The 27202-nt window shown below is 38.9% G+C and overlaps 1 protein-coding gene across 4 annotated transcripts in view; it reads right to left on the minus strand.

Moving 5' to 3' along the window:
- The window catches only part of LOC122079264, a 60513-nt gene extending 34893 nt beyond the window's left edge, over positions 1-25620 (minus strand). For 2 of the 4 annotated variants that reach the window (XM_042645584.1, XM_042645583.1), the window contains exons 1-8: positions 24893-25615; positions 24733-24805; positions 24267-24389; positions 19441-19610; positions 16982-17131; positions 12304-12450; positions 11563-11623; positions 1396-1697 (exon numbers count right to left, since the gene is read on the minus strand). In XM_042645584.1, coding sequence (XP_042501518.1) covers positions 1396-1697; positions 11563-11623; positions 12304-12450; positions 16982-17131; positions 19441-19610; positions 24267-24389; positions 24733-24805; positions 24893-24946 — 1080 coding nt within the window. In that variant the 5' untranslated portion in view covers positions 24947-25615. Of the gene's footprint in view, positions 1-1395; positions 1698-11562; positions 11624-12303; positions 12451-16981; positions 17132-19440; positions 19611-24266; positions 24390-24732; positions 24806-24892 lie in introns of all 4 variants that reach the window. The other 2 variants (XM_042645585.1, XM_042645586.1) reach the window with 2 other exon arrangements.
- Between the last annotated feature and the right edge of the window lie 1582 nt (positions 25621-27202).

Raw genomic sequence — 27202 nt, forward strand, 5'->3', positions numbered from 1 at the left:
ACCTCTGGTGTAAATTATCGTGCCCACGGTAAACGCTGGGTAGCCAAGTGCGGAGCGGATAACTGCTGAAAGCATCTAGTAATAAGCCCACTCTCTAAAATAGATGGCAATTAATAGAGTAAACCTTGATCATAATTTCCCGTATGAGTACTGCATCCAAGGTGAAACATGTGATTGGCAGTAAAATATCGATTCTTCTGTTAGTGCTCAAATTTTCCCTTTTCATTTATGTTCATAGTAGCCAAGGTGCCAAGGAAAACAAGTGCTCACCAAGAGTCTTGGACTAGGCACCTAGGCAAGGCCTCATTGGTCAAGATGTGAATAGAACAGGTTTAGTTTAGGACATTTCAAGTTATTTTAGTACTTACTGTTCACCGATATCCTGAATGTATAACTGAAGAGACATGCAGCATTCACCAATCAATCAATGGGCATTCAATATCCATCAAAACAAGCAATGAATGATTAAGCAAGCATTCGTTTTTTCCAATTACCTCAATTTTTGGGCTTTAATATATTTGTTTTTCCAATTGAAATTCCTTTGTTATGTGAGGGATCATTGGTTGGCACAACCATCAGACCATGGTGATCAGTTAGCTTTTTGGGGTATTCTGGACCCAGGGTCACAAGTTTGAGGGTAGTTTTGGACATTTGTAACCAGGGGGACTAATGGGGAGTAATGATGGGTGGGTCACTGCCGTGCAATAAGACTCCATTTTGCACAGCCAGCCAGTGAACCTTTCTCCTTCTTTGCTTTACTGTTTTCCCTTTTTTTTGTTAACTCTTCTTAGAGATATAAGCTGTAACACTGTAACAAAAAATCATACAACCATACATGAGTTCAAAAAATGAATATAAATAAAACCCAAAATGGCACCAACCTAGGTCACAACCTGCCCAAGGCAACCAAGTTAATCCCTAGGCAAGGCCTTGACACCCAAGGCGACGGACAACTAGTGGAAGGCCTTGCCAACCAAGGCAAGGACCTGTAAGAAAACTAGGCAAGTGCTATCTTTGTCATTTTGAAGGGCCTCGGGGCTTAGGTGAGGCCTTGACAACCATGTTTTAGCCGAAATGAAAACTGTCAGGCCGCATGGGGTTTCTGAATACGTGCTTGTCTTCTTTCATTTTATCTATTTATTTTTTGGGTGAGAATTATCTCACCAAAAAAAAAAGGATGAAAAGGAGCAACTACTACATACACTGTCTAGAAAATCGTGTTCAAGAGGGGGGTGGGGAGGAGAAAATAATGGAAAACAGAAGAATGTAAACAAGCATATGAACGACAAAATGCAACACTGATATAGAATGACAACGGCTGCAGCAAATAGAAAGTGTAGAAATCAGCCGGCTGGGGGCCAAGATGAAGCTGGTAGAATGAACAAAAAGACCCACCTTTTCTGAGACATCCTGTTTTGAGTTAAGGGGAAATACTTCCAACAACTTCCTCAAGAACACTGGCATGGCATTCTCACCACACGCCATCGCATAAGATCCATCATAGGCTGTTTGATGCTTATTAGTCCCATAAAAGAAAAACTTGCACACAAGATCAATGCTCTGCAGCGCACATTGCATACAATCAAATGACTGTGTTTCCAGCACTGGCATTTGACGAACTGAAGAAGTAAATTCCAGGAAACAGTTGACCAGAACTGGCATAAGATCTTCTAGTTTCTTAATAGTGGAAGAAATTCCTACAGAAACAAAGTTGAAGACACAACCAACATTAGCATTTTAAATTCAATGCAAACAATGTTATGGATAAGGATCAAAATGATAATATCAAAGAAACTGGAATCCAATAAATCCTTCAAACTAAGCATGGATGGCCTAATGAACACATGAGAAAATTGAGAGTATTGTTCCCTCTACAATAGTCAAGATTATATGTCTTGCTTCCAAAGGGAATTCTGACGCAGGAGCACTTCCTTGGACCGGGCCAAACCTGTTTGAGAGCTCCGACGGAGAACCAGGTGATGCAGATCCGGGTTCCGAAACCAGAATCGGATCGCTTATGGGTCTACACAACTAGTTGATGGCTCAATTGCAAAACATAATAACAGATTTGTAAATATAACAAAGTCTCAAAGGAGGGTGGCAATTCTGTAAATAGATAGAATTTTAAAAAGGAGTGGCAAACTTGTAATTTAATTGTACTTCAAGACACATGCAATGGTTACAAGTTGCATAGTATAATGGGTAAATCAGAAAGCGGAGATAAAATAAGACAAGAGATAATAAAAGATAAGAGGTGAGGGTAATATGGGAAAGTAACATTAAAATGTAAACAACAAAGAAAACCTTCTTGTGCGAACTGAGATTGTTTTGGTCAAGAGCCCGCAGGCTAGAGTGTGTCTGTGTGTGCGATTCTCTTTCCCCCCTCCTCCTTGTGCGAATCTTCTCTCCCTCCCCTGCAACTCTGAGTTCACCTCACGGGTTCTTCCTACCCCTACCGGCCCTCCATCGTCTAGTTTGGCTTGTGACCCTTGATCCAACCATTAGCTGATTGTGTTAATTGAAGGGTTTCCTCTTGTGTCTTGTGTCTAAGACCTACCTCGGATCCCAGTTGAGCCTTTGAGGGTGTTCTACCATAAGATCTGTGAGTTACCCTTTTAGTTACTATTTCTGAAATATCAAAGTTTTCAATTACTTTTTTTTTTATGACTATATAATTCATTACCAAGAGAGAAAGAATATACAAGGGGAAAAGGGGGGGAGAGGGAGGCTTAAGGCAACAAGGAGAAGCCAACCCAAGGGGAGCAAACAAACAAAATAAAACCCAAAACCATCACGAACCAATATGAAGGGAGGGAGGGAAGGGAGGGAGGAGGAGGGCTAGCCACAAGCAATCAGGGGGGTGGGGGGGAGGGAAGGAAGGAGAGGGGGATGAGGCCACGAGGGGAAGTGGAGAGGGGGTGAACGGGGCAAGGGGGGGGGAGGAGAAGGGTTAAGGGGGGGGGTGGGGTGGGTGAGAAGGAGGAGGGAGAGGGAGGTGGGAGGTGGGAGGTGGGAGGTGGGGGATGAGGGGGGAGGGTGGTGGTGGGTGGGGGTTGCTTGGAGGTTCCAAGAAATGATGTGGGAGTTTCTGGGGGAGATAGGGATGGGCCGGTTGTGTCTAGCAAGGAGAGCCTGGGCCTTGGAAGTAACATCAAAGGAAATAGCTTTCCAAATCTTGTCCGAGGATCGGGATTTGGCAGTCCATCTACGGATGTTGCGTTTTATCCAAAGGTGGTTAATGGTAGCACAAAAGGTCAATTTACCAATAGTATCACAAATGGTCAATCCAGAGAAGGATATATCAACCAAGATACATTCTCTGTCAAAAGGAAGAATGGGTCTTCTAGCAGGCCAACATTTGGAAAGGGCGGTTTTCCAAACTTGGCAGGAAAGAGGACAAGAGAAGAAGAGAAGAGGGGTATCCTCTATGCCCAAGGGACAGAGGCAGTAGGAAGGATTAGCGGGGAGGTTGCGGTGGATGAGGAAGGATTGGGTTGGAAGACAACTGAAAAGACAGCGCCAAAGAGTGAAACTATGGTGGGGGAAGACAATATATGGGTTGGAAGTTTTCAATTACTTCAATCTACTGTAACTATCAATCCAAACATTGGCTTGCCCCATCTTTTGGGGCATAGTACTGTTGTTGTAGCCTTACGCTTGATTCTAGGTCTAGTCCATGCCCTGTTACTGTGGTTATTAAGCCTTTGTTATTGCTGTAATACAGTAGCCGACAGTCCCACTTGTGGGTTGGAAAATTGATTTCTGTTTAGTGAGCATATCGCTATTACCTCCTCCTTATATTCCTGTCAAATCATCCAGAACTAGTGGAAAGAGATGCAGCCTCGTGTGGCATCTTGGTGTAAAATCTACCGGATGCACAAGTAGATTATAAGAGTTCAATTAAATAAGCTTATTGTTTTAGTTAGTTGAAGATAAGGGCAATGTTAGTCTCGTTATCTGTACAAGCATTGTTATCAGCCCAGGTTAGATGGGGTTTTCGCAATGTATTGAATTCTGTTTTGAGTACATTTATGTGGTTTTGGATAATGAAACTGTTTCTGGAATATTGGAACAACCAGATCAGTTGGGGTCGAGTCTCTTCTATTTCTCCCATGAGCATCCTCTCTTTTTTTTTTTTTTTTGGTGAATAAATAATGCATTACCAAAGAGAAAAAAAAGAAAGAATACAAACACCTCCCAAGAGGGAAAGGAGACAAAGAAAAGCAAAGGATCAGCCCTCAAGAAACAAGGGAGGTCCAAGGACACAACAATATCCATGTTCCTTAGGAATCCAAGAAACGCAAGAAAACTTGGTTGCAACATCAAAGGAAATGGAATCCCAAATTTGGCAAATAGGGCGAGGATTGGAGGTCCATTTCCTAAGGTAACCCATCCAAATCTTGTTGATGGCGGCACTAAAGGTGAGCTTGCCCACAATATCACAAGTGGAAGAACTGGCAAAGGACATATCAACCCAGATCCATTCCCTCTGAAATGGGAAAAATCTCCGACTTCTAGGCCAAATTTTGCGAGGACCCCTTTCCAAACAGAGGAGGAAATGGGGTAAGAAAAAAGGATGTGGTCAATGTCTTCTGATGTGTTCCAGCAAAGGCAGCACAAGGGAAAGACAAGAATGTGACGATAGATGAGGAATGACTGCGTTGGAAGGCAATTGGAGAGAGCTCGCCAGATAGTAAAGTAGTTGTGAGAAATGAGATGCTTGAACCATCAAGCATGTGCCAAGGAGATATAGTGCCCTCAGTCTTGACAAATCCTTTTACAGCTGAACAAACCTAAAGGGGCGGAGGTCCAAAGAATGGTATCTCCACTATGATGAGAACCAATGATGGACGGCAAAGAATCACACAACAGTGAACTACAGAAAATTGGAGACCAGAGGCGTCCAAACAGACTCATAATGTCAGCCACCAAAGAATCTTTTGAGAGCCCCAAACTACAAATGTCTCTAGCATTGTAGAGTGAAGGAAAACTCCCATAGGATGCCAATGATCAACCAAAGGGAGGTAAAGGCACCATCTACAAGCTGGGAAGAGATGGTTCCAATAAGGACAAGATCTTACGCCAAAACCAAGGTGCATCAGATAAGACAGGAGCAGTCCAGATGGAATCAAAGCGGAGGCCAGTCAACCCAGATACTTTTATTCTTTGTTACAATCTTCCAGATCAGATTAATAATGCCAGCAAAATTGACATCTTTGATATGCCTCAAACCAAGCCCTCCATCAATTTTCGAAAGGCAAACAACAGCCCAACTAATGGGATGAAGAAAATTTTAGGAGTGTACCTTTCCAAAGGAATGCAGCTATAAGGGATTCCAATTGTTTGATAGTAGAGTGAGGTAACCCAAAAATACTAGACCAGTAGATATACGATGCCTGGAGAACCAATCTGATAAGCTCCAACCGACCAACATAAGGGAGAAGTTTGCCTTTCCACAACCGAATCCCTTTCCAGATGAGATCTAACATGAGAGTGCAATGGTGGGCAGACAATCTTTTCGGAATCAAAGGCACCCCAAATATTTGACTGGGAGAAGACCAAGAAAGAGTGAAACCAGTCTTGTCAAGCAAAGAAGCTTTGTCAACATTAAAGACCACCCCGCCAGAAACAATGAAGATTAATTTGATTAATATGAAGCCCAGACATGGTACTGCAGGAGTAGATTACAAGAAACTAATCCCCACAATATTTAACTCCAAATAATACAAAAGTAGGACCCACAAAACTTAACAACCCACATGGTTGAAATCCCAAAATTTAATTAAAGAGGCTACGAACAAGAGTTTAATAATCCACACAAGACCCAACAAAACAGATCCCAAAAATGACACCCAAAAATCAAACCCTATGGGATAAAATAACCCTACGGCTAGGGTATGGAGCAATACCTGCGGTTGGAGTTGTAGGCCTCTAATGAGGCTGAAACTAGGGTCAATTGTAGGTCTTGTAGGTAGGAACAAAACCTCCAAAATTGAATAACTTCCGATGCCTGGATTGAAAGTTATTCAGTTTCTTGTTTTCTGACCTTGGAGAGAGAATCCGAGAAGATTCTGCAGAACCAGCAATCTAATTGACTTGGACAGAGTCAAGAAGTGGACATATTGATACAATAGCACCCCTGAACACCTCCCAACAATAGCCCTCCAATCATATCTCAGAATGGGGAAGAGAGAGATCGCAGGTCTCAAAAACCCAAGATTCCAACCTGGCCGATTCTAATTTCTGGTGTTTCTGGCAGGTCTGATATGCTCACAGTAGCCGTAAATAAGAACAGTAAATAAGGGACATAAAATAAAATGGAAAAGAAGAATAGAACCGATGGGGGGTTGAGAAGAGTGAAAGAGAATAAATGAATGGGTATCTCACCCCTCAAGTTTTGGGTATCACACCCCTCAAAGGTTTAGGCATCTCACCTCTCAATAACAGCTTTTCAGCTAAAGAGTATTCACTCAATAATTTATTCATCCAAGTCTAAGAAATATCAGTGCATAGGCTCCTCTAATTAAAAAGGGTAGAATTACAATCATACCTTGACTAGGAGCTAGTTTCCAAATAGGACTAGACACTCCTACTACAACAAGGACTTCAAATAGAACTAGGACTGGACTTCTAACTCCAACATGGAGTAGGACTGACTAACTAATAATCCATATAGGACATTACGCTCGATGGGCCCAATGTGCCTTTATTGAATTAAAACAACTTAAATAAAAACACTGAATATAAATCCTGTTTTCCTATTTTCTACCCATATTTTAGGCCCATTAAAGCGGTCCATTACGAATAAAACTCATGGGATCAAAAGCCCAACACATACATAAGTCCATTAAGTGGCTTATCTACATCACATGGCTTCAAAGTGCTGCAAGCAAAGCATAATGGTCTCTAAGGAAATAATGCTAGCTTTTGAGAAGATCATCAAATCATCAGCAAAAGCGAGGTGAAGGACCTTGGTGACCTTACACTTAAGAAATGTGAGATAAGCTATTGATCAATGCAACATTGAGTACTTCTAGAGAAAACTTCAATAGCCATTGTGAAAATATAAGGAGATAGGAGGCAGCCTTGCCAAATTCCCACAGAAGATGAAAAGTACCCCGCATAACTACCATTAACCAAAACTAAGAAGCAAGGAGATGAGATGCAATGATAAATCCAACTTAAAAACGACAGGGGGAAGCCATCTTGATCATAACCGAAGAAATGAAGTCCCATCATAGGAAATCAAAAAATTTGTGGATGCCAATCATCACAAGGGCAGCCGGAGAATGATATTTTCTTTCAAACCCTCTCACAATCTTGTTACATAGGAGAATATTGTCACTAATGCTTTTACCCAGAATGAAGGCCGACCAGTTGTCGTTAACAAGTAAATCAACCACTTGCGTAAGCCTATTGGCAACCACTTTGGCAATGAACTTGTACAAAAGGTTGCAAGGAGATAAGCCTAAAATCAGTCATAGCAGAGGCACGCCCTTGTCCATTCAACAATAGCATCCTAATGTAGATAAGTCACTTGGGCTTATTTTATTGCAAATAAGCCTTGGGTTGTGTTATATATGTGTTAGGCCTTTGATCCCATTGGTTTTCTTTGAAATTGGCCACTTTAATGGGCCTAAAATATCAGTAGAAAGTAGAAAAACGGGATTTAATTCATTAGTTTAGTTAGTTGCTATTTAATTCAATAAAGGCCCATTAGGCCATTGGTCGATTGTAAAGTCCTACATGGACTATCAGTTAGTTAGTCCTACTCCATGTTGGAGTCATAAAGTCAAGTCATAGTCCTATTTTGAATAATTAGTTTTAGTAGGAGTGTCTAATCTTATTGGGAAACTAGCTCCTAGTTGTAGTAGGAGTGTCTAGTCCTGTTGGGAAACTAGCCCCTAGTAGTAGTTACTTGTAATCTACTCCTGCATTACATCCCCTCTGCTTTCTCCATGTCATAATGACCATATGGAGATTACGACACTATTTTCAATCTAGGATCCATCAATACTCAACTCAATTTGTGCAACAGAATAAAGTCCTCCTTCAACCTTCAAATTCTTGATAGTTTTGAAAACTTGTTAGTAGTTGGAGCCTTGGTGGTGTATTAACTAAAGTTATTGGGTGGAAGTGGTGTGCGCTCTTCGCCGATGATATCGTTTTAGTGGACAAGACAAAAGTAGGGATTAACGCTAAGTCAGAGCTATGGTAATCAGCCATGAAAACAAGAGACTTTAAGATTAGTAGATCGAAAACGGAATATGTGATGTGTAACTTTACTCACACTATGATGGATAATCATACGGTGAAATTAAGGAAAAAAAGATACCACAAAGTAACTATTTTAGATATCTAGGGTCAACCATAAATAAAAAAAATGAGATATAGAGGACGATATTTCACAGACAATTAAAGTGTGGATGGATGAAGTGGAGAGGTGCGACCGGAGTGCTGTGTGACCAACATATCCCTTTAAAACTTAAAGGAAATTTCTATAGGACCGTTGCAAGACTGGCTATAATGTATGCGACGAAACGTTGGCAAATAAAGAAGTGAAGCTATGTGTAGCAAAGATGAGGATGTGCAGCAAAATTAGGAAGGATAAAGTAAGAAAATGAACATATTAGAGCTGATTTAGGAGTTGCCCTGGTCAATGACAAGCTCTGAGGAAGTCGTTTGTAATGGTATTGCCAATGTTCAATGGAGGCCAAAGGACGTCCCAGTTATGACTTATAAGTAGTGATCTGATTCTGATTAAAGGAGCTAGGGGCAAGCCTAAAATGACCAAAGGAGAAGTTGTGAGGAACGATATGCATAGTCTAGGTCTTGTTCCAAGTATAGCCTCGGATAGAGCCTATTGGAGGGCAAGGATCCATGTAGCTGACCCCATTTTAGCTGAGATTTCTCCTAACTCGCTAAGTTTTGCCTCTTTCCTCTTATTTTCATTTCTCTTTTCTCTTTTCTCTTTTCTTTTTTCTCATTTCTCATTTCTCATTTCTCATTTCTTCATTTACTCTTTTGTTTGGACATCAGTTTTCACTACGTTGTTTTGCACAGACCCATGTAGTTGACCCTATTAAGTTGGGATAAGGCTTAGTTTGTTATTATTGTTATGTTGTTTGTTGGGTGGAAGTGGGGCTCGATGGCAATTATTGATTGAGATTAGCACTCAATTAAGGGTGGATGATAATTACACGCATGTGCTAAGAGTAGTAAGTACCTTACCAACTATTCAATGGTAAAAATGGTATAATTAGTGATAGTGATCATAGCATATCATACGGAGTTCTTTCTCTTCCATATTCTTTCTGTACCTTCTTATTTTCTGGCGATACAAACTAAAGGAATGGAATGCACAATAGGCATCATATCCATCTCCAGGATTGTGGATATTTAAGTCAAGATGTGAGGGGTTCCTAATATCTCCACCCATGAAGCTTGACTTCAACTAGTAGTAGGCATCGATAGTGTTCTATAAGGAATTATTTTTCCGTAATCATTTTAGTATGGGTAAGTGATGAGCACATTTATGTGTGAAATCTAGGATAGTAAAACATGCATATTACATATTTAGAATGGAGCTACCTTGGGTTTTTACTCTCTTTTTGCAGGTTTTATATTTTCAATACCTTAAGGACTATCGGGCGCTATATCTCCAATTTTACACTTAAAGAGGTCCTATTTCTTTTCATAGTTACGAAGTGGACGAAATTCTGAGCAAGATGGATGTGTTCAATTAAAAGTACACTTTCGTTTGGTCAACCGTACAAGTGATTATTCTTTTCGGGCCAGAAAAAGAATAATGGATCAGAATTGAACCAAGATGCAGAACCAACCCTTCTGCAATTGTCATAGGGGTATAAGGAATATTCCAAATGCCAACAAGGATCGATGGACCACATCCTTAAGTGATTGAAGATTCGCTTTTGGTAACAACTACCTAGCGTAGTTGGTGAGTTGTATGCAAAATCCCTTGCTTATTAGGAGGTCTCAACTTCGAACCTCTTAGCTGCCATTTTATTGAGGTTTTTTTTAGAAGATTTTCTCCCCCCTACTCATCACTTAAAGGAGGTCGGCCAAAATGGTTGTACGCAAGTTTGAAGAAGAGAGAAAATAAAGAGAAAAAATAGGAAAGAAGAAAAAAAAAAGACAAAGGCATGGATGGAATTTCCCATTAAAATAGATTATTGTCCAAATCCAAGTAAGAAAATCGGCCAAGGGGGTTTCTCGCGCAAGAAGAGAGAAAAATAGAAAAAGGGAGAAAAAATAGGAAAAAAAAGGCAAGAAAAATCGTCGGAGATTCTCTCTCCACACATTTTCTCTCCTCTCTCCACCTTATCAACAAGTTAAAAAAAATCTTTTTTTTAGAAGCTAAAATCGTTAGCTTCCCTCCCACATTCTCTATATAGTAGAATTAACACAAGGGGAAGAGGCACTTCATTATTCTTCTCAGGTTTTTTTTTTTTTTTTAGTTGCTCTATCTCTTTCTCTAGCTCTAGTTCTAGGTCTATGCTTTAAACACTTTTGTAAGTTCTTTTTATTCAATTAATGCAAGCACTTTCGTTTTTCATTCAGTCTTTTATTTTTATTGTTTAAGCAATTGAAGTTGTAATTTTCAAGTTCTAGTTCTAGGCTTAGTTCTAGGTGACAAGAACAAGCTATGGAGCATGTCTTTCAAGTTCAATTTTTTTTCTTCAGATTTGTTTTCTCTAGTACTAGAAATTTCAAATTTCGTTTATTCCAATCTGGTTTTTAGTACTAGTAGTATCTCAAATCGATCAAGTTTTCAGTTTAAGGGTTGAAGTTCAAGTAAGTAGGCTCCTTCAGTAGTCTTCTCACCCCCTCTCATTCCCTCTTTTGACTACCCTTTCTTTCTTAATTTAGGATTTTAATTTCAGTCATTACATTATTGCTTTCCCTTCCCCTCAAGGTTCATGGCTAGTGTATGTGTTTGTTTTGCCCCTCCTAGCCATAGAACCATCATTTTATTGTTTTTTATTTTAATTGCCTCCCTTTCCCTAAAACCAAGTAGAGTAACCCTTGTAAGAGTGACTCTCTGGTCAAGTAGGGAAACTCATATTATGATGCATCCCTCGGGCTAAGTAAAGAAACCTACTTGTGAGCCTCTCTCTAGCTTTATTCTTTTTTTTTTTTACTTTTTTTTATTTCAGCATTTTTTTTCTTCATTGTTTTTTTTAATTGCGTGGGGTGTTTATTTTCAATTATTTATTTATTTAATTTTAATTACGTGGCTTGCGTATTTAAATTTTTAGATGACAAATGGTTAGAACGTTATTTTAGATATATATGTTTAGGACGTTAGTTAGAATTAGATAACAACCACTAATCGGTTCACTTTCGCATTATTAAAAGAAGCAAAAAAATAAAGTGGCTGCTGTCCCTGTGTTCGACCTGTAGCTACACTGATCCATACACTTGCGGTTACATTTTAAAATCTCAAACAGTAAGTTAACAAATGAAATGTGTTAGGATTCAAGTTGGAAGAGACCAAAGGACAAAGAATAAATAATAGATAAATTGGCAGAATTCACATACCCGTATGCTTCATAGGCACCTCAAGCTCAAAAGCATGCAATGTCCGTTGTGTATCCAAAACCTAATAAATAAACATAAGACAATTAAATACAGAAGGTACATAAAACAATAGTTGTGTGCTTATCGGTGGCTGACAAGGAATGAAGACAGATATCGAAGGATGGATCAGTCCTGGTCAATAACAATATCAATCAGAAAATTCATTGTTTGCATCACTAATCCAGCAAGTACACCCGAAAAGAGAGAGAGAGAGAGAGAGGAGGAGAGGAGGAGGAGGAGGAGGATCAGCAGACCTTGACAGTCTGAACAATCTGAAACTAAGTTTGAAAACCTTTGTGCTTAAAAAATCACAAATAATTTAATAGGCTCCAAAAAATTATGAGAGATAAGCACGAAGAAGAATAAAAAGTACAAACAGAAGCAAAGATATTATACTATTGTGGTGCTTATCAAAGAAAAATATGACTGACAGTCACCAAAGGAAGCCTTAGAGACCTAGTAGGGACAACCTAAATTATGAAAATCCTTCACGCTACAGACATCTAGCACTAGTCTTTTTTTACTTTTATGGGGTACAGCACCAAAGAATAAAAGGTAAGGAGTCAAACCATAAGAAAAATATTAAAATGCTAGAAAACAGAGCCAGTGAAAACGTGGCAAAAAGAATCAAATGCAGAGTATGGATCCTCAATCAATCAAATTAGATGATAATACAGTCATCTAATAGTAACCGGGGAGTACTTTTTCATCCGATGAATCAGCTTTTCTCTCATTACAAGGCAACAGTGACAAGCCACGAACCAACCCAACAAGAGCACTCTTGAGTTTCCCCCTGTCCTGTAAATAGGTCTGGTTCTTTCGTAAGATATCCTCATAATTCTGCAGAACCTGTCAAATAAAGAACAGTTCAGAAACTTATGAAATGACTCAAATGCTATAGAAATCAACCCATTATCTCATCCTAAGAAATGTATATACACAAATTTATGCATAAAAGAAGCCCAAGCCCAGAGGAACATGCATCATTATGAGTACCATGAGGAACTAAACTAACAAGATACCCACTTGCAGTGCTCCAAGATTGGTGGCAATTCCGGGGTTCCTGTTGTGTTTTCTGTGGACCAACAAGGATATTAAATAACACAACTTAAGATCCGAGTGGCAAAACTGTAAATACTATATACAGTAGGGTCCTTTGGCATAAGAAACAGAATCAAGACTAAACAGTAATAAAAAATCACGTATCGGGGTATTTCTGGAATTATAAATAGGGAAGAAAATGATGGGAATAAGAAGATATTGAGTGGTTATTAAGTAAATCGATTCAAGAGGTAAGCATATCGTTGGGTGGGGAAAAGGAAGGTTATCTTCAACCTCGAGACCTCGATGGAAGAACTACGACCTCAACAAGGAGATCTCACTCAACTCAAGAGCTCCAATGAGGTTGGAAAAATGGTTGCTTTGTATCGTGATTCAGTCTCGTTAAGAGACCCAGTTACGCATCCACTGGATTTCCAACCCACGAACAAAATCAGCACCCTGTTTCGGTCATTGGCAGAACCCTAGAGATGAACTCAATTAACCCCACAGCAAAGGGTCTCAGGAAACAGGACCTTAGGGCTTCCGATTGAAAAGGGAGGAGGTGTTAACACCCAAGTCTACTGGCCAAATGGGACTGATATATCAATCCTGCAGATTTAGGATTATCACTTTCTCTAACCAAGACTGGAAGGAAGGCGACAGGATTGATGGGGAGGGGGAAGGGGGAAGGGGGAAGGGGGGAGGGGGAAGGGGGGAAGAAAGTTTTGAGAGAGATGCCTGCGACGTAAGACGGAAAGAAACACAGAACAAGAAAGGGGATCACGACAAACCTGGTCTTTCACAGCCGTGCAACAGCACCCAACTCATTCATTTTTCTAGTCCAAAATCTCAACAATGGGTACATGCTTGCATGTATAAAGAAAATCAAAAGACTCCTAACTAGAATGCTAAACTCAAACTCTACCACCTATTTCCAATGGTATTCTACTCAAACCAAAACATGATAAAAGAAATAAAATATTACAAGTTAACTCAAAATAAACCCAAATAAATAACTAAACCCTACTAACCCTTGTCGATCAAAAACCCAGGTTGGGTTGATTCCATCTAGGCTTGGGTTTCCAAACCCGGTCATGTTGGTCCAACCACTTTAGTGCCACAGCATCAAAGATGCACAAATTTGTGTCCAGAAAGCTTTTCAGCTTCTTGGAGTTTACAGTAGGATTGGAGAGGCTATTCTCAAATCCCAATCCCAATAGCATATTGCTGCCAGAACCCTGTATTTCTTTTAGAGAATCTCCAAATTGTTACAGAGCAACTAGAAAGAGATTCTTGTGTTCATACCGTCGTATTGAATGATCCCCGTCGCTTGCTTTCTATTCATATAATACATACAGCTCTAGTTTCTGGTTGGGCCAGCTTCCCACTCCTTTCCTTGTCTCAGCAACTATTCAGTATTCGTAGATATCCACGGGGTCTGGTTTGTCCTATTCGGATATACACGACCAACAGGTACTGGATTCTCTTTCGGATAGGCCCTTAAGGTTATCTTCAACCTTGGGGCCTCAAACCAGCGAGGGAAGAACTACAACCTCAACAAGGAGACCTACTCATTACACTTAGTCAAAAGATCTGCCAAATCTTAAAATTTTTTCTTGGGTTCCTTAGCAACCTACTACTAATTTGGTGGGTGACGGGGCGTGCTATATGGTGCAAACCATCCATTGGATCAACTCAATATTTAGGGGATTCTTATTATTCTCTGTGAGGAGCATTTGATAAGAATTTGGGAGAAATCAGGCTCTCTGGTTTTGGGTTATTAATTTATTACTATACTGCCCTGTTTGTGTCCTACATTGGAGTTCTTTATCTACTTTTTTTTATCTGTTTCTGCTATTCATGCTATTGCTGCTGCTTTTGATTGTGGGATTTATGTGGTGCTCATCCTTCGTGATGTTGGTTATTGCTGCTATATGATGATGGTTATCCTTTGGTGACCTCCCCTACATTATGTGTCCATGTGTAGTGCTACACGTGAGGGGGAGATTGGAGATTATTCTCTGAGATGTTTTAAGATTATTATTATCTACTCAGGCCACCTGCTTATTTGAAGATTATTATCTGTTCGTATCATCTGCTCATGTCCTAAGCAACAATTTTATCTTATAAAGATGGTACTTGTTTGCAACAACCTTATACGGTTACTCATACCCAACCTTATGTTATAATGTAGTTCGAACCATAACCTATACTAAAGGCTTAAAGTGTCCCATCATATCATATTGTCCGATATAGTGCTGTACTATGCAATACCATCGATACGTCTCTTAAAACCCCCACGAGGGTTCATTCTCAATTCAGAACCTACGGATATTGCTCATGTCCGTCTCGTTATATTATATAAAGTAAACTACTCATTCTAATCTATCGTTGTTCTAGCTCACTCTCTCCTTCCTCCATCATCTTGTCCTCTCTTTCTCTTTCTTGGTTCTCTTCTACCTTTCTTCATCTCTCCTCTTCTCTTCTTCTTCTTCATAGATTCTGGTGTTATAAGCAAACACTTTTGACGCTTCGAAGAATGATTCTATAATCCAATTGAATAGAAGACGCGAATGTAAGTAGCAACTCTAATAAACTCAAGCCTGAAGTCTTGTATACCAAAGAAAATTGCAAACATGTAGTGAGCAGTCTGTGTAAATCAAAATGAATTGGGAAACCAAAATGAACTGAAGAAGATTTAAATCGAATCTAGAAAGTTTAACCAAAATATTTATAGGGAAGTTCCTGATAATTTAATAAATAAAAATAGGGTGCAATAATCCTACAAACAATCTAAATATCTAAAATTATTATATAGCCAGCTCATCAAAATATCAAAGTATGCTAGATTGCAATTGCTACTCATATCTGCATTATACAACACAAATTGTTCCCAACTTTCCATAGCATGGAATTGAGTCGATATTCAAGACACACAAGCTCACCCCGAAAAGGGAAAGGTCCTTTAGCTCAATCACTTAGACTGTGTCCATACTCCACTCCCTGCCCTCTTCAGGATTAGGCAAAGATCAAATTTTATTGAAAAAGAGAGATGAAGAGAGTTTGCAGACCTGTGTAAAGAGGTATATACCCAAAAAAAACTAGTACATACAATATATAGAAAGAAATAAAAACCAATAAAATAGAAAGGGGAAATTGTTCATCAGTCATATTACATATCAGAGTGTTGTTGGTAATGGACCCAAGCATCATCCCTACCTTATCAAATTAAAGGCATCTAGCTAATTTGGCATATGATCAGACCCCTCAGTATTTAGGATAGAAAAGTACAAGAAGATGTGGTATGAATCAAGAGCATTAAGAACAAGACGAACTCATTAAGCATTTGGTATAAGAAAGAACAATGGGATTGCAAGAAAAGAAGCAAGGAAGCAATCAAATAGCAATAGCAGCAACAGGTCACCCAATGACAACAAAAACCTTTTAGTTGCAGTCAATACCAGGTATTCCAACAGTCAACCAAATAACTTTGTTTCAACCTGATTAAAATCACTCCAACTGAATATACTTATGATCTTAACTGTTCCCGCTCTTTAATAACTTCAAACTATATCTGACTAAACTAGAATAAAAATAAAAAAAAGTTTCCATTATATAAAAATCACTCTCATTCTAACTAGACTTAAAAGTAAATGAGCAACTCAATCATAATTGATTCCTCAATTCAATAAAATTGGACAAACTCAGAAACCATAATTTACTAAAATTACTAAAGCTGAATTTAGTAAACATGCTATTTTATCTATAAATATTAATCCAAAATTATGATTAAAAAAAAAGAATTGACCAAAAATAAAAAAAATTGACAAAATGTCAAAATCATAATAGCAATACTCCCACATAAAGTTTTTACGAACTTGTAGGACTTGGGAAATAACATTCAAGGACAGCAGATAAGAGCCAACATGATTAGTTATCATGATAAATGCCTCGAGAGATATGAAGTGATTATCTGTCAGTAATGCAAGATACAAAAGCTTTCTTGAAATTTTAGTATAATGCCTTCGATAAGAAGACAAACAAAACACTAACGACAAACATGAGACTACAAAAAGCCTAGACACATCCAGATTGTTCCATCAATCATTAAAAAATTACAAGGAGTCAAGAAGATTTAATTATTTTTCTCCACAAAGTGGAGCACATAAAGAAATGTAGGATCCTTACCTATGAGACTTATACTCAGGATTCATATTGACTAGGTTAAGACAGTATTTCAACCATGCATACTATTTCAGTGCAAATGAGCATGTATGGGAGAATGTCACATGTTCAATACAAGAAAATTCTCATCACACCAAGAGGATGGTTCAGATACCTTTTCAGCATACATTAAGAAGGAAGATGGGTAGTGCTGGACAACAAGATCAAAAAACTTGAATGCCATCAACCGAATATCAATTGATAAATGTGTCATCGCATTAAAAATGTAGACCATAATCAAAGAAATGAAGGGCCCTGGGATATCCTGGGGAGAAAAGGGGAAAAGCAATCAGTATTTACATTAATTGGAAGAAGAAGAAAAAACGCACTTTAATTGTTAACTTCAGCAAAAAAAAGTTAAATGCTCAACATGCAATCACATGAATATAAGGAAAACAGAATTAGAAGACGTCTGCGTGAGGAGAAGTATGAGAGGAATGATTGGGTTGTCAATGTGACAGGAACTCTTTAGTTATAATAAGTGATGTATGAGTACACGACACACATACTGATATGCCCCTATGGACAAAAATACCCTTATACTGATGTAGACACCCATGCTGATTGCTGGCCTGCACAATAAAAGGAGGAAGAAAGCGCCAACCCAACCAACCTTTGGGCTGATCGAGCCAGCCTTGCTAGCCCAAAATTTTGGTCCTATGCTGGTCCACCTTTGCAGCCATTGAACCAGCATAGCAGTCCCATATTATGCTTATGTTTGCTTCTATTTTGGTCTTCTAGAATATCTCCCAAGGTGGCCATCAATCCACCTTTGCAGCAGCTGTCCAGAAGCTTCTAAGTTGTGTACTGCAATTCTCCATACAGTTGAATTTTGTCTTCTTGTGTTTGACAAGTCAAACTACAACTTGGCCAAGTAAAGTTAGCCTTTTAGAAGTCCCTAATATTGTCTCCTATGTTTGCAGAGTACAAGTCAGGAGCTACTAGCCAAAAGCTATTAGTTTCCATTTCATGTTAGTTTCCTATTTGGTTAGTTTCTAATTTGTATGGCTGCGCCTAGTCTATTTAAGAGAGACCATCGTAACACTTTTAGAACAAACGAAGCTTGATAACTTGCAGTTGTTGTTGCCCCAATTCCTGAGAGAAGATGACCAACAGCTGAGATAGCCTAATCATAAAAATAGAAACTTCTTTGACGAACAAAATAGGAAACTAACTTGACTAACTTGCTCACCAAGTAAATAGAAACTAACTAAACTAAATAGGAAACAAAAATATGAAATATGGACCCATTAGTGTCACATGAACAGTAATTTCTGACTCTTGCTTTTGTCTTCTTCTTCAAGCTTTGATTTACATCATAATGCAGATAGATCAAAGGATCTGAGCTTTTTTTTTTTTTTGGATGAATAAATAAAATTCATTAGCAAAGGAGAGAAAATACAGGGAAGCCCCGAGAAGGGGGAGACGAACAACATACAAGACCCTGCCCTTAATTAGGAAAGAAGCATCGACCTACAAAATAGTAGGGGAGAGACCCAAGAATTAACAATCAGCCTATTTCTTAGGGTATTGGCACACCGGGGAGGGCTAACAATTAGCTTGGATCTAACATCAAAGAGGATTGAGTCCCAAATATGCTGGAAGGATTGAGACTTAAAAGTCCATCTTCAAAGATTGTGCTCAAACCAGAGGCCCACTGTAGCACAACAAAAATTACTGAAATAGGACATATCCACCTAGATCCATTCCCTAGCCAAAGGAAAAATTATTCTTCTTTGAGGCCGACAGTTGGAAAGGATACCTCTCCAAATAGTAGAAGAGAAGGACCAGTCCAAAGAAGAGGTGATCCATATCTTCACTAGCATTCTAGCAAAGGCAGCAATGAGGGGGGGCAGCAATCTGACACCAGCGGAGAAATGACTATGTATGGAGGCAGAGCGAGAAAACTCTCCAAATGGTGAAGCTGTGGAAGGGGATATCACTTTATTTTTTGCTGGGTAAGTGTGGAAGTAGATATCACTTCTGAACCAAACCAACTTGCACCATATTTAGTAGGACTGTGGACCCTGAAGAGGCCCAAGCTGACTTTGCACTGAACAATCCCAACGAAGAAGCAGACCAAGGAACAATATCACCAGTATATCTCAGATTCTTCAAGGATTTTATCTTACCTTCATGATAGTAGGCCACAAAGAATAGCTGTCATTTATCCACGTCCATTAATTTCACCATTGAAATAAGATGGATGGCACATTCCGAAATTACCAATTAGCAAAACAATTAAGACTTACTCATATAAGCCCGACCCAACAGGGTTTTGCGTGCTATTCCTGACGCCCTGGTTCAGGGCTAGTTTAAATAAAGCACTAGTCCAAGGCTTAAGTAGTTAACCAGGATACTACCTCTTCTCCTCAACCTGTTCAATTGAAGCCAGCTATAGAGTGCACTTTTTCTATGATTTATTTAATTATTTTAAAGGGAGGGCTTCCCCCCCGCAACAGCTTTACCCTACCTACAGTACCTGCCAACAGACTTTAACCAAGATGCAACACAACATTAAGCTTGAAAGCATGTCCAGGTCCAGCAATGGAGCAAAACGTTATCAGGAATTACCTCTTTTGAACCTGGGAAAATCACTTCTTTCAGAAGTTGATATAGCATTTCACGGACAGATTTATTTTCGTCACTTATGCGTTCCCTCAGCTTCTCTACTATAGCAAGCTTGTGCAACTTCAGCTCTGCCGGATGTTTACGTACTAAATCCTTAATACCAATCAATGCATCTTCATCAAAGAAATAAAAATTTTGTATCACAAAATATATCTTTGCAAATTAAGAAAGAGATTCAATTCAATCACTAGAAGTAAAATCTAGATAACATGAACTTTAAAGGAAAAGAATTCCATACATTTGAGAAAAATCAGTTTGCTTTACATATGACCATATTTCTGAGAATACTAAAAAATACTTCAAATGCGAATTTAAATTTCATGGAGAATTTTGGGACCTGGGTACTTGGTGCATCAGTAGCATTCTAGGGACCAAGTAGGGGAAGTTGTTTCTTGTTTATTTGATTCCTTGGTGACAGCAATTCTCCTAAAGCCAGAGCTTTAAATCTGACAATATTTCTGAGAATACTAAAAAAATATTTCAAATGCAAATTTAAATTTCATGGACAATTTTGAGACCTGGGTACTTGGTGCATCAGTAGCATTCTAGGGACCAAGCAGCGGAAGTTGTTTCTTGTTTATGTGATTCCTTGGTGACAGAAATTTTCATAAAGCCAGAGCTTTCTTTCTCCTTAAAGCCCTTAAGATTGCTCAAGGGGAACTCTTGCAAACCTAGTGGTTTAACCGTTTAAGGCAACTCTCACAATGAGATTCTCCAACATGAATGGACCTCTGGACCTATTACTGGACACCCACAAGTCAAAGAAGAGCCCAAATAGCACACACAGAACCTACAAATCCAGCCCAGACGTTCCCAACCTACAGCATGCTCGAGTACAAAACCATGGAGGGTCTGACCATAAAGCTATTATCATGCCATCATTGGTAACAAAGAACGGAAAATATCCAAACCAAGGTGATGGATACCTATCAAAATATAAATAAATAAATATGGTAGTGGATCCTCTGAGCATATGATTAGTTTATCCTTGAACCATCCTATGTGATAGTATATATCTTATGATATCTTGATTGATCTACCTTAAGCCCCAATTTGTTTGACAAAGAAAAGTGGAAAAGGTAAAAAGGGGTGGGAAACTTGTACTTGTTTCCCGTAAACTACCACAAATATGAGTGTTTTGAAAAGTGGGGGAAACTTACCAGACAAGGTCATTTAATGCAATAATTGTTCTCTCTCTCTCTCTCTCTTCCTCCTATTTCCTCTCTTTCCCATAGAATCACACCCCACTAAAAATTACATTATCTGTAACAAATCTAAGATGTGACAAACCAAGCCCACAGAGGAAGAAGAAGAAAAGATTGTTGAATCCATGATAGATCCAAACTATATGTCTATCATGTGCAATTCCTTTATTTATAACTTGTATAACAAAATATAGTTGTAGTCTACAAAGGAAACCTACTCTAAACAGGAAACCAAATAATAATAAAGTAACCTAGTCTAACTCTAGGTTGGGACAAACCCCCCCAACTCGTGGCTCACATCTTAACATATTTCATTATTTCCTTTCCTTACCTTTCCTTGTCAACCCAACCCACAACATGTGGGACCTGCCCTCACAAGTTTCCCCACCCCTTTTTATCCGTCAAACAGACGGGGCCTACATGGCCTGATTTGGGTTGGGAGATCCATGTCAAGATCGGCTGACAACTATCCAGCCCCCAAACTAATCAATTTAACCGTGGAAAGTAAGTGGCGAATCCCATCACATAATATTTAGGGTTTTCTTTTCTTTCAAATGTTTTATAAGGTATTGAGTTAGAGCTGTCCTATTAGATTTTTACTATCCACATACGCTGTATGATGCATTCTGATAATGAAGTTTTTATAGACAAGACTAGAGAGAGGTTAAATGACTAGCTATAATCATGGGAGCATGCTTTAGAATCAAACAGCTCTAAGGCAAACTGGACTAAAACAGGAGCTGCATAATGAAATAGAAAAGTGCTTCTGAATTGTTGTAGGATATATATAGTACATTACAAACAATGGTTCTTTTCCTCTTTTTGCTATTGGCAATGAAGAAAACATATTTCATTGCTTTATAAGGTCATATACAGCTCATTGAAGAAATAGACAACACAAAAAAGTACAGGACAAACAAATTTGGTCAACTCTTACTCATTTCACCAATAATCTACATGCTCTCTAAGGATGATGACTTCAAATTCTCTTGAAGCTGCTTCACAGCCAGAACACACATCAAGGCGCAGACTGGACATAAATCTTCTATCCAAGAAAACCCGACAGTCGATCTCATTTCAAAAGACCCACAGCAGTAAATAGCATAGAGTAATAAAATGAGTGGATGATGCGGGAGCATCTAATCATTGAAAGGTGCAGTTTCAAAGCATATTCAGTTAGCTTTCCTAAGAGACCAAGATCTTGCAAATCGGAGCTGTTTTGGAAAAGTTATGGCCATGATGCTCTATTACTGAGTGCCATAGTGTGAACAGAATCCTGTTTCTAGAAATAAATTAATAGGTCCAGCTTAGTTTCAATTTATGGAATGGTCACAAAAATTAGAAATGAGTCCTAAAGTTTGGCTTTTTATATAAGTTATAGTCTCTATAAAATTTCTACTATGTTGGATTTTATTTCCTTAACGAATTTAGCGTATATAAGACAAGGGGGCCAAGCTAAGTATGCCAATTATTATTTCCTTAGAAGATGAGTTTTTGCTCTACTTTATTGCTCTTCTGGTTAGTGCCCTTGAGTTCCAGTTCTAGTAAGATGCACTAAACCCAGGGTAAGTTGTAGCTTATCTAGTTATCATACTCTCCTCATCTTACTTATTCCGCTTTTTCGCTATTTTCTTCTCTTCAGTTTTTGGGCATGTTACTCATAGAGATGGTCCTTGCTGTCCTACATCAGTGGATATAAGACCAGCCATGTTTTAGAGATGAACGTAATCCAATAGCATTTAAAAAATGAGCACTCAACAATGACGAAGAGATGGATGAGTGGAAAAACAAGTAGTTGTATGCATTCAAAGGAATTCAAGAGTGGCAATAATAAATGACAAGAAGAGAAAAGTGGATTGAGACAGTTTGGCCACATGCACTGAAGACAGGAATGCACCAGCTCGAATGAGTGAAATGATTTAAATTGACGGTGTTAAACGACGAGAAAGACAAAAGATGGGTCAAACTAAAACGATAAGGAAAGGCATGAACACTTTTGATTAAACAGTAGATGTTACCCTTCAATTAGGTGGAATATGGATGAGGATTCCTATAGCTGAACCCAAGTAGCAGGCACAAGGTTGAGATTGAGTTGAGCTGAGAGTAAAATGTTGTTACACCAATGTTCTCAAAATCAATTCATATCTTAAATGGTAGAGGTGTTTTAATTAAATATGATTGTTTATTGTATCATGGAACTTAAAATCTTCTATCAAGTAAAATCCTACCAGAATATAACACAAATAATCATAATAAAGATAAGGGAAATGTTCCCATGCACAATCCACCCTTTATGCATCAACTCTTTGAGAGGGCCTGTCTACTGAGCAATGAAGTCCATAATAGATGAGGTACATGGTATAAAAATGTCTTCCCTGAAACAAGCATAGATTAAAAAAGAGAATACTAAACCATAAATAAAAATGAGATCTGCACCCATTGACCAAACAACCTTGTCCAGTGTTCTGTTTGGGCTCCACTCCCACAACATTAATTTGTGAACAGTGCCCGAAAAGAAATCCTATTTTCCATCCCTTTCTCATCTATATCCATCAAACAACTAAAAATTACCAATACACTACTAGCAATAATATATGACCGTCCAATACATATATTTTCTAAAACAATAACACTGCTTGTATCAATTTCTCACTAAGTCAACTTTATCGCAATTCTTCCATGTCACGTCACTTTTCCCCTATCATACTTCCGCTTAAAAATGATGAGGAAAATTTAAATAAAGCCAGTGTAAAATTATGATCTCCTTCCATAGATCTAGACTCTTGTTCTGCATAGCAGGTGAGAAACAATTGTTTATTAACAGGATAAGGCCCACCATTCTTATATATAAAGAGCCTCAACCACACAATGTAAGATCTCGAAGCCTCCTAATAATAGATAGACATCATGACCTCTATAATCCTCAACATAGAAGCCCCTAACACTACTTTACATTTTGCCTTCTACAGACCACAGAAGCAGGAGCAATCACTCTGTCCTAAGAGCAATTATTTCTTCCAAGTCACATGCTCCAAATAAGAGCAGCTGTAAACAGAACCCAAAGTTTCTCCCTCTGCATATTTTCAATCACTTTTTACTCCTAGACCTAAAGCATATAGGGGATGTCCTTAGGCAACAACCAACACAGAGATAGATCCTACGGCATCCCCGGCACTTGTTAGCCAGCCCTTGATTGATTTTATTTTGCCAAAAGAAAAAAAAAGGGGGGAAATGTAAATTTATATTTTTTTATAACACTATAAAGAGGAAGGAATAACTAAAATTTATAATGGATCGGTTTTTGAGTATGCAATATTTCATATATACGTCCAGGTTGAGATTCATCCATTATTGCAATTATTCAATTGAGTCTTAATATTCTGACTAGGTGCTATCCAATTTGAACCTAAAACGAACCCAGCGACCCACATTGCCTACATAAGCATATTGATATTCTTGCTTCAAGAATCAGTAAACATCAGTGGTTTAGGGTTAACATCAGTGCCTTCCTAAACCCTTAAAATAAGCAACTGTTTTGATCATTACTGGTTTAAGAAGAAATACCCTTACGAACTTTGGCATTATGATGAGATGTCTGCTGAAGTAGCTCTTTTAGTGTCAGACCCTTTTTGCTCACAGCTAAACCTGCTTTATCCGATGCCACACTCTGTTCGGGGAGAATAATTGCTGCTCACCTCGAATATTAAGCCAACAGAAATATTAAATAAAAAATAGATTTAAAAAGAAAAAAAAAGGACACAAGGAGATTAGTAATCAGACTGAAAATTTGAGGGAATGTCTGCTGAAGGCGAGTCTCAATGCACGACCCCCCCCCCCACCAAGTGCTGCAGGGTTTGGGAGGGCAAATGTTCACAGCCTTACCCCCTGCTTTACAAAGAGGCTCTTTCCAAGTTTTGAACCCACAACCAACAGGTTGCAATAGGGCAACACAATGCCTGCTAAAGGCAATCTAACAAAATGGTTCACACAAATTCATTAACACTATGGTGACTAGGATAGCAATTCAAACCTTTGGACTTTATTTCAGTGTTGGTAGCATTCTTCGGTGGCGGGAGTTTCCGACCGATCTTCCGCTTTATTTTCTGCGAGTTGCAATGTGATGAATGTATCTAAGTACAAATATAATATTTGGAATACCAAAATCAATAGATAACAGAGTAATAAATTACATTGAAGTCTACACCCCGCTGCTTCTTCTTCGAAGGTGGTTTAGAACGCACCATATTCTGTACGAATGAGGCAAACTGACAAACAGATTAAATTCAATAAAAAAATTGTATTCACATCAATATTTGAGTCTTGGATGAGACCAAGCGTTGTTTTTATTCTGAATTTCTGATGATGACTGAAGGTCCGAGACCAACTTCTTAACAAACTCACTTCTGGGAAGCCCAGAAACCTCAACAAACCCTTCTCCAACTATAATGAAAAATGGTTGGAGATGCTAAAACCACCGGTATACAACTACGGAAACTGGCGCTGTCTCGGAGCAAACGATCAGGGTTCAACGGAAGAGATAAAAGAATGGGAGAGGGTTTCACGGAGCATGAGGAAGTTACTGGCAATCTTCTGTTTCAATACCCAAAGAATGGAGTTATGGTTCTGGGCAGTATAAGGCAGCGGCGAAGGCCAAAGGTTGGTGGTGTATTTTCGTTCGGCCGACTTCCGCCGCAGTACTTATGCAGTTTGAGTATGACGTCGTACTGGGAGTCTCACCGGGTCGGGTATGTACACAAAGCCGTTTTTACCGCCTGATATTGTGACTTGTAAGGTCGATTCTAGGGTTTATGAGCGCGAATCGGCCGTATTGGATTGACTGGGAGTCAGGAACTCAGGATCGATCCGATTCCTGACTACGACTCAAGAAAGTGAAATCATTCGCCTAAGATTGCACTGGAATACCAAGAGAGGGGTTTTCGATGCAGTCTTGGTAGGGGAAGCCGGGAAGGGTTTGAACTACGGCTGCAGCAGGGGCCCATTGGGCCGAGCTTCTTAAAACTTTAGCCCAATTATGAGTCCTATTAGCTTGGCCTAAGCCCACCCCGAACCTTGACTCGGGGTCCAAAAATTTCAACCCAGGCCCAACCTACAAGGCTCAGCCCAGCTAGACCCACCCTGATTGGTCTTGATCGGATAGGGCAGGACCGGGATGTCCCTAATTGGCCCTAACCCTAGTTTGCCATGACTCTAACCCTACAAAATATAAAACAACTAAAAATTCATTTGACTTTGCATCTAAATCCCTTGAAATTCGTTACCAAAAAAGTACCTTGGAATTAAAAAGTAAAATAAAAATTAAATCTAAAAAGCATCATTAGATAAGAAATTTAAATAGTTTATACAACCATAGTGGATAATGATTACCGAACTTAAAAAATTGTCCATCGAACATTCAATAAATCAGGGTTGCGCAAGGCCAAATATAGACCAAAAGTCAGGATAAAAAATCAGGGTCTGGCTCAGGGTGTGTTAGGCGGGCCACAGACATCAACCCCCTTACTCGCCTTGACCCTGACTCAAGGCCAAAAATTTTAAGGGTCAGAATTTTCGAGCCTAGACCTATGTAGGCTCATGGTGGGTTCAAGCCGCCAGGGCCAAACTTACTCCCCTAGTTTGAACTTTAAAGTAAATAGGTGTTAATAGATAATGGTCACGGCACTGATCAATGACCACTACCTGAATTGCTATTATACCCTTGCTATCAATGCAGTTGAGTGCAAGGTTTGAGATACCGAAATCAATATCTGGATCCGACAAGGCCAATACCAATCCTTATTGGTCCTTATCAAATAGAAATACCATTTACTGTCTCTCTTTTTTTCTTTTTCCGTGAATATTATCTAGGACTCGAGAGCCTCTAAAATATTATTAATAAAGGATGAATGGATACAAGGGGGACATAACCCGCCTTATCTCAACCCAAATAACAGAGTCACTCATGCTCTCAAAGTACAACCAATAACCCAAAGTAAAAAAATTACATTCTAAAAATCGGCCACCCAACTTTATCTTCCCTGATGATTGTCTAAGGTCTCTAGGATTACAGAGAAAAATAGAATTCGTAGCTAAAGCACATGCCAAGTTCACCAACCAATACGTCGCTTTGTTACTCTCCCGGAAAAAAAAAAAAAAAAAAAAGAGATTCGAGTTTGAAGATAGACACATAGAGTCATAACCTCCATAAATCAATACCAACAACTCCATGGCTCATGAGACCTATTAGACATTGAATTCACAATCGAGATAGAATCAGAACTAATAGAAAAATCAGAGAAACCCATATACGTACATAACCTTATTTCATCCATCAAAGCACACAACTCAGCCACATAATTAGAACAAACACCATAGAAATTAGAGAAAACCACAAGTATCGTGACATCCTTATATTTGATGAGACCTCTGCTTCCACTAATAGCAGGGTTCTTTGTTGTCATTGAAAAACATGATTTTATACCTTGTTAGCATTCGTCAATACT

This window comes from Macadamia integrifolia, chromosome 5 (assembly GCF_013358625.1).
Source record: "Macadamia integrifolia cultivar HAES 741 chromosome 5, SCU_Mint_v3, whole genome shotgun sequence".
Classification (NCBI taxonomy): domain Eukaryota; kingdom Viridiplantae; phylum Streptophyta; class Magnoliopsida; order Proteales; family Proteaceae; genus Macadamia; species Macadamia integrifolia.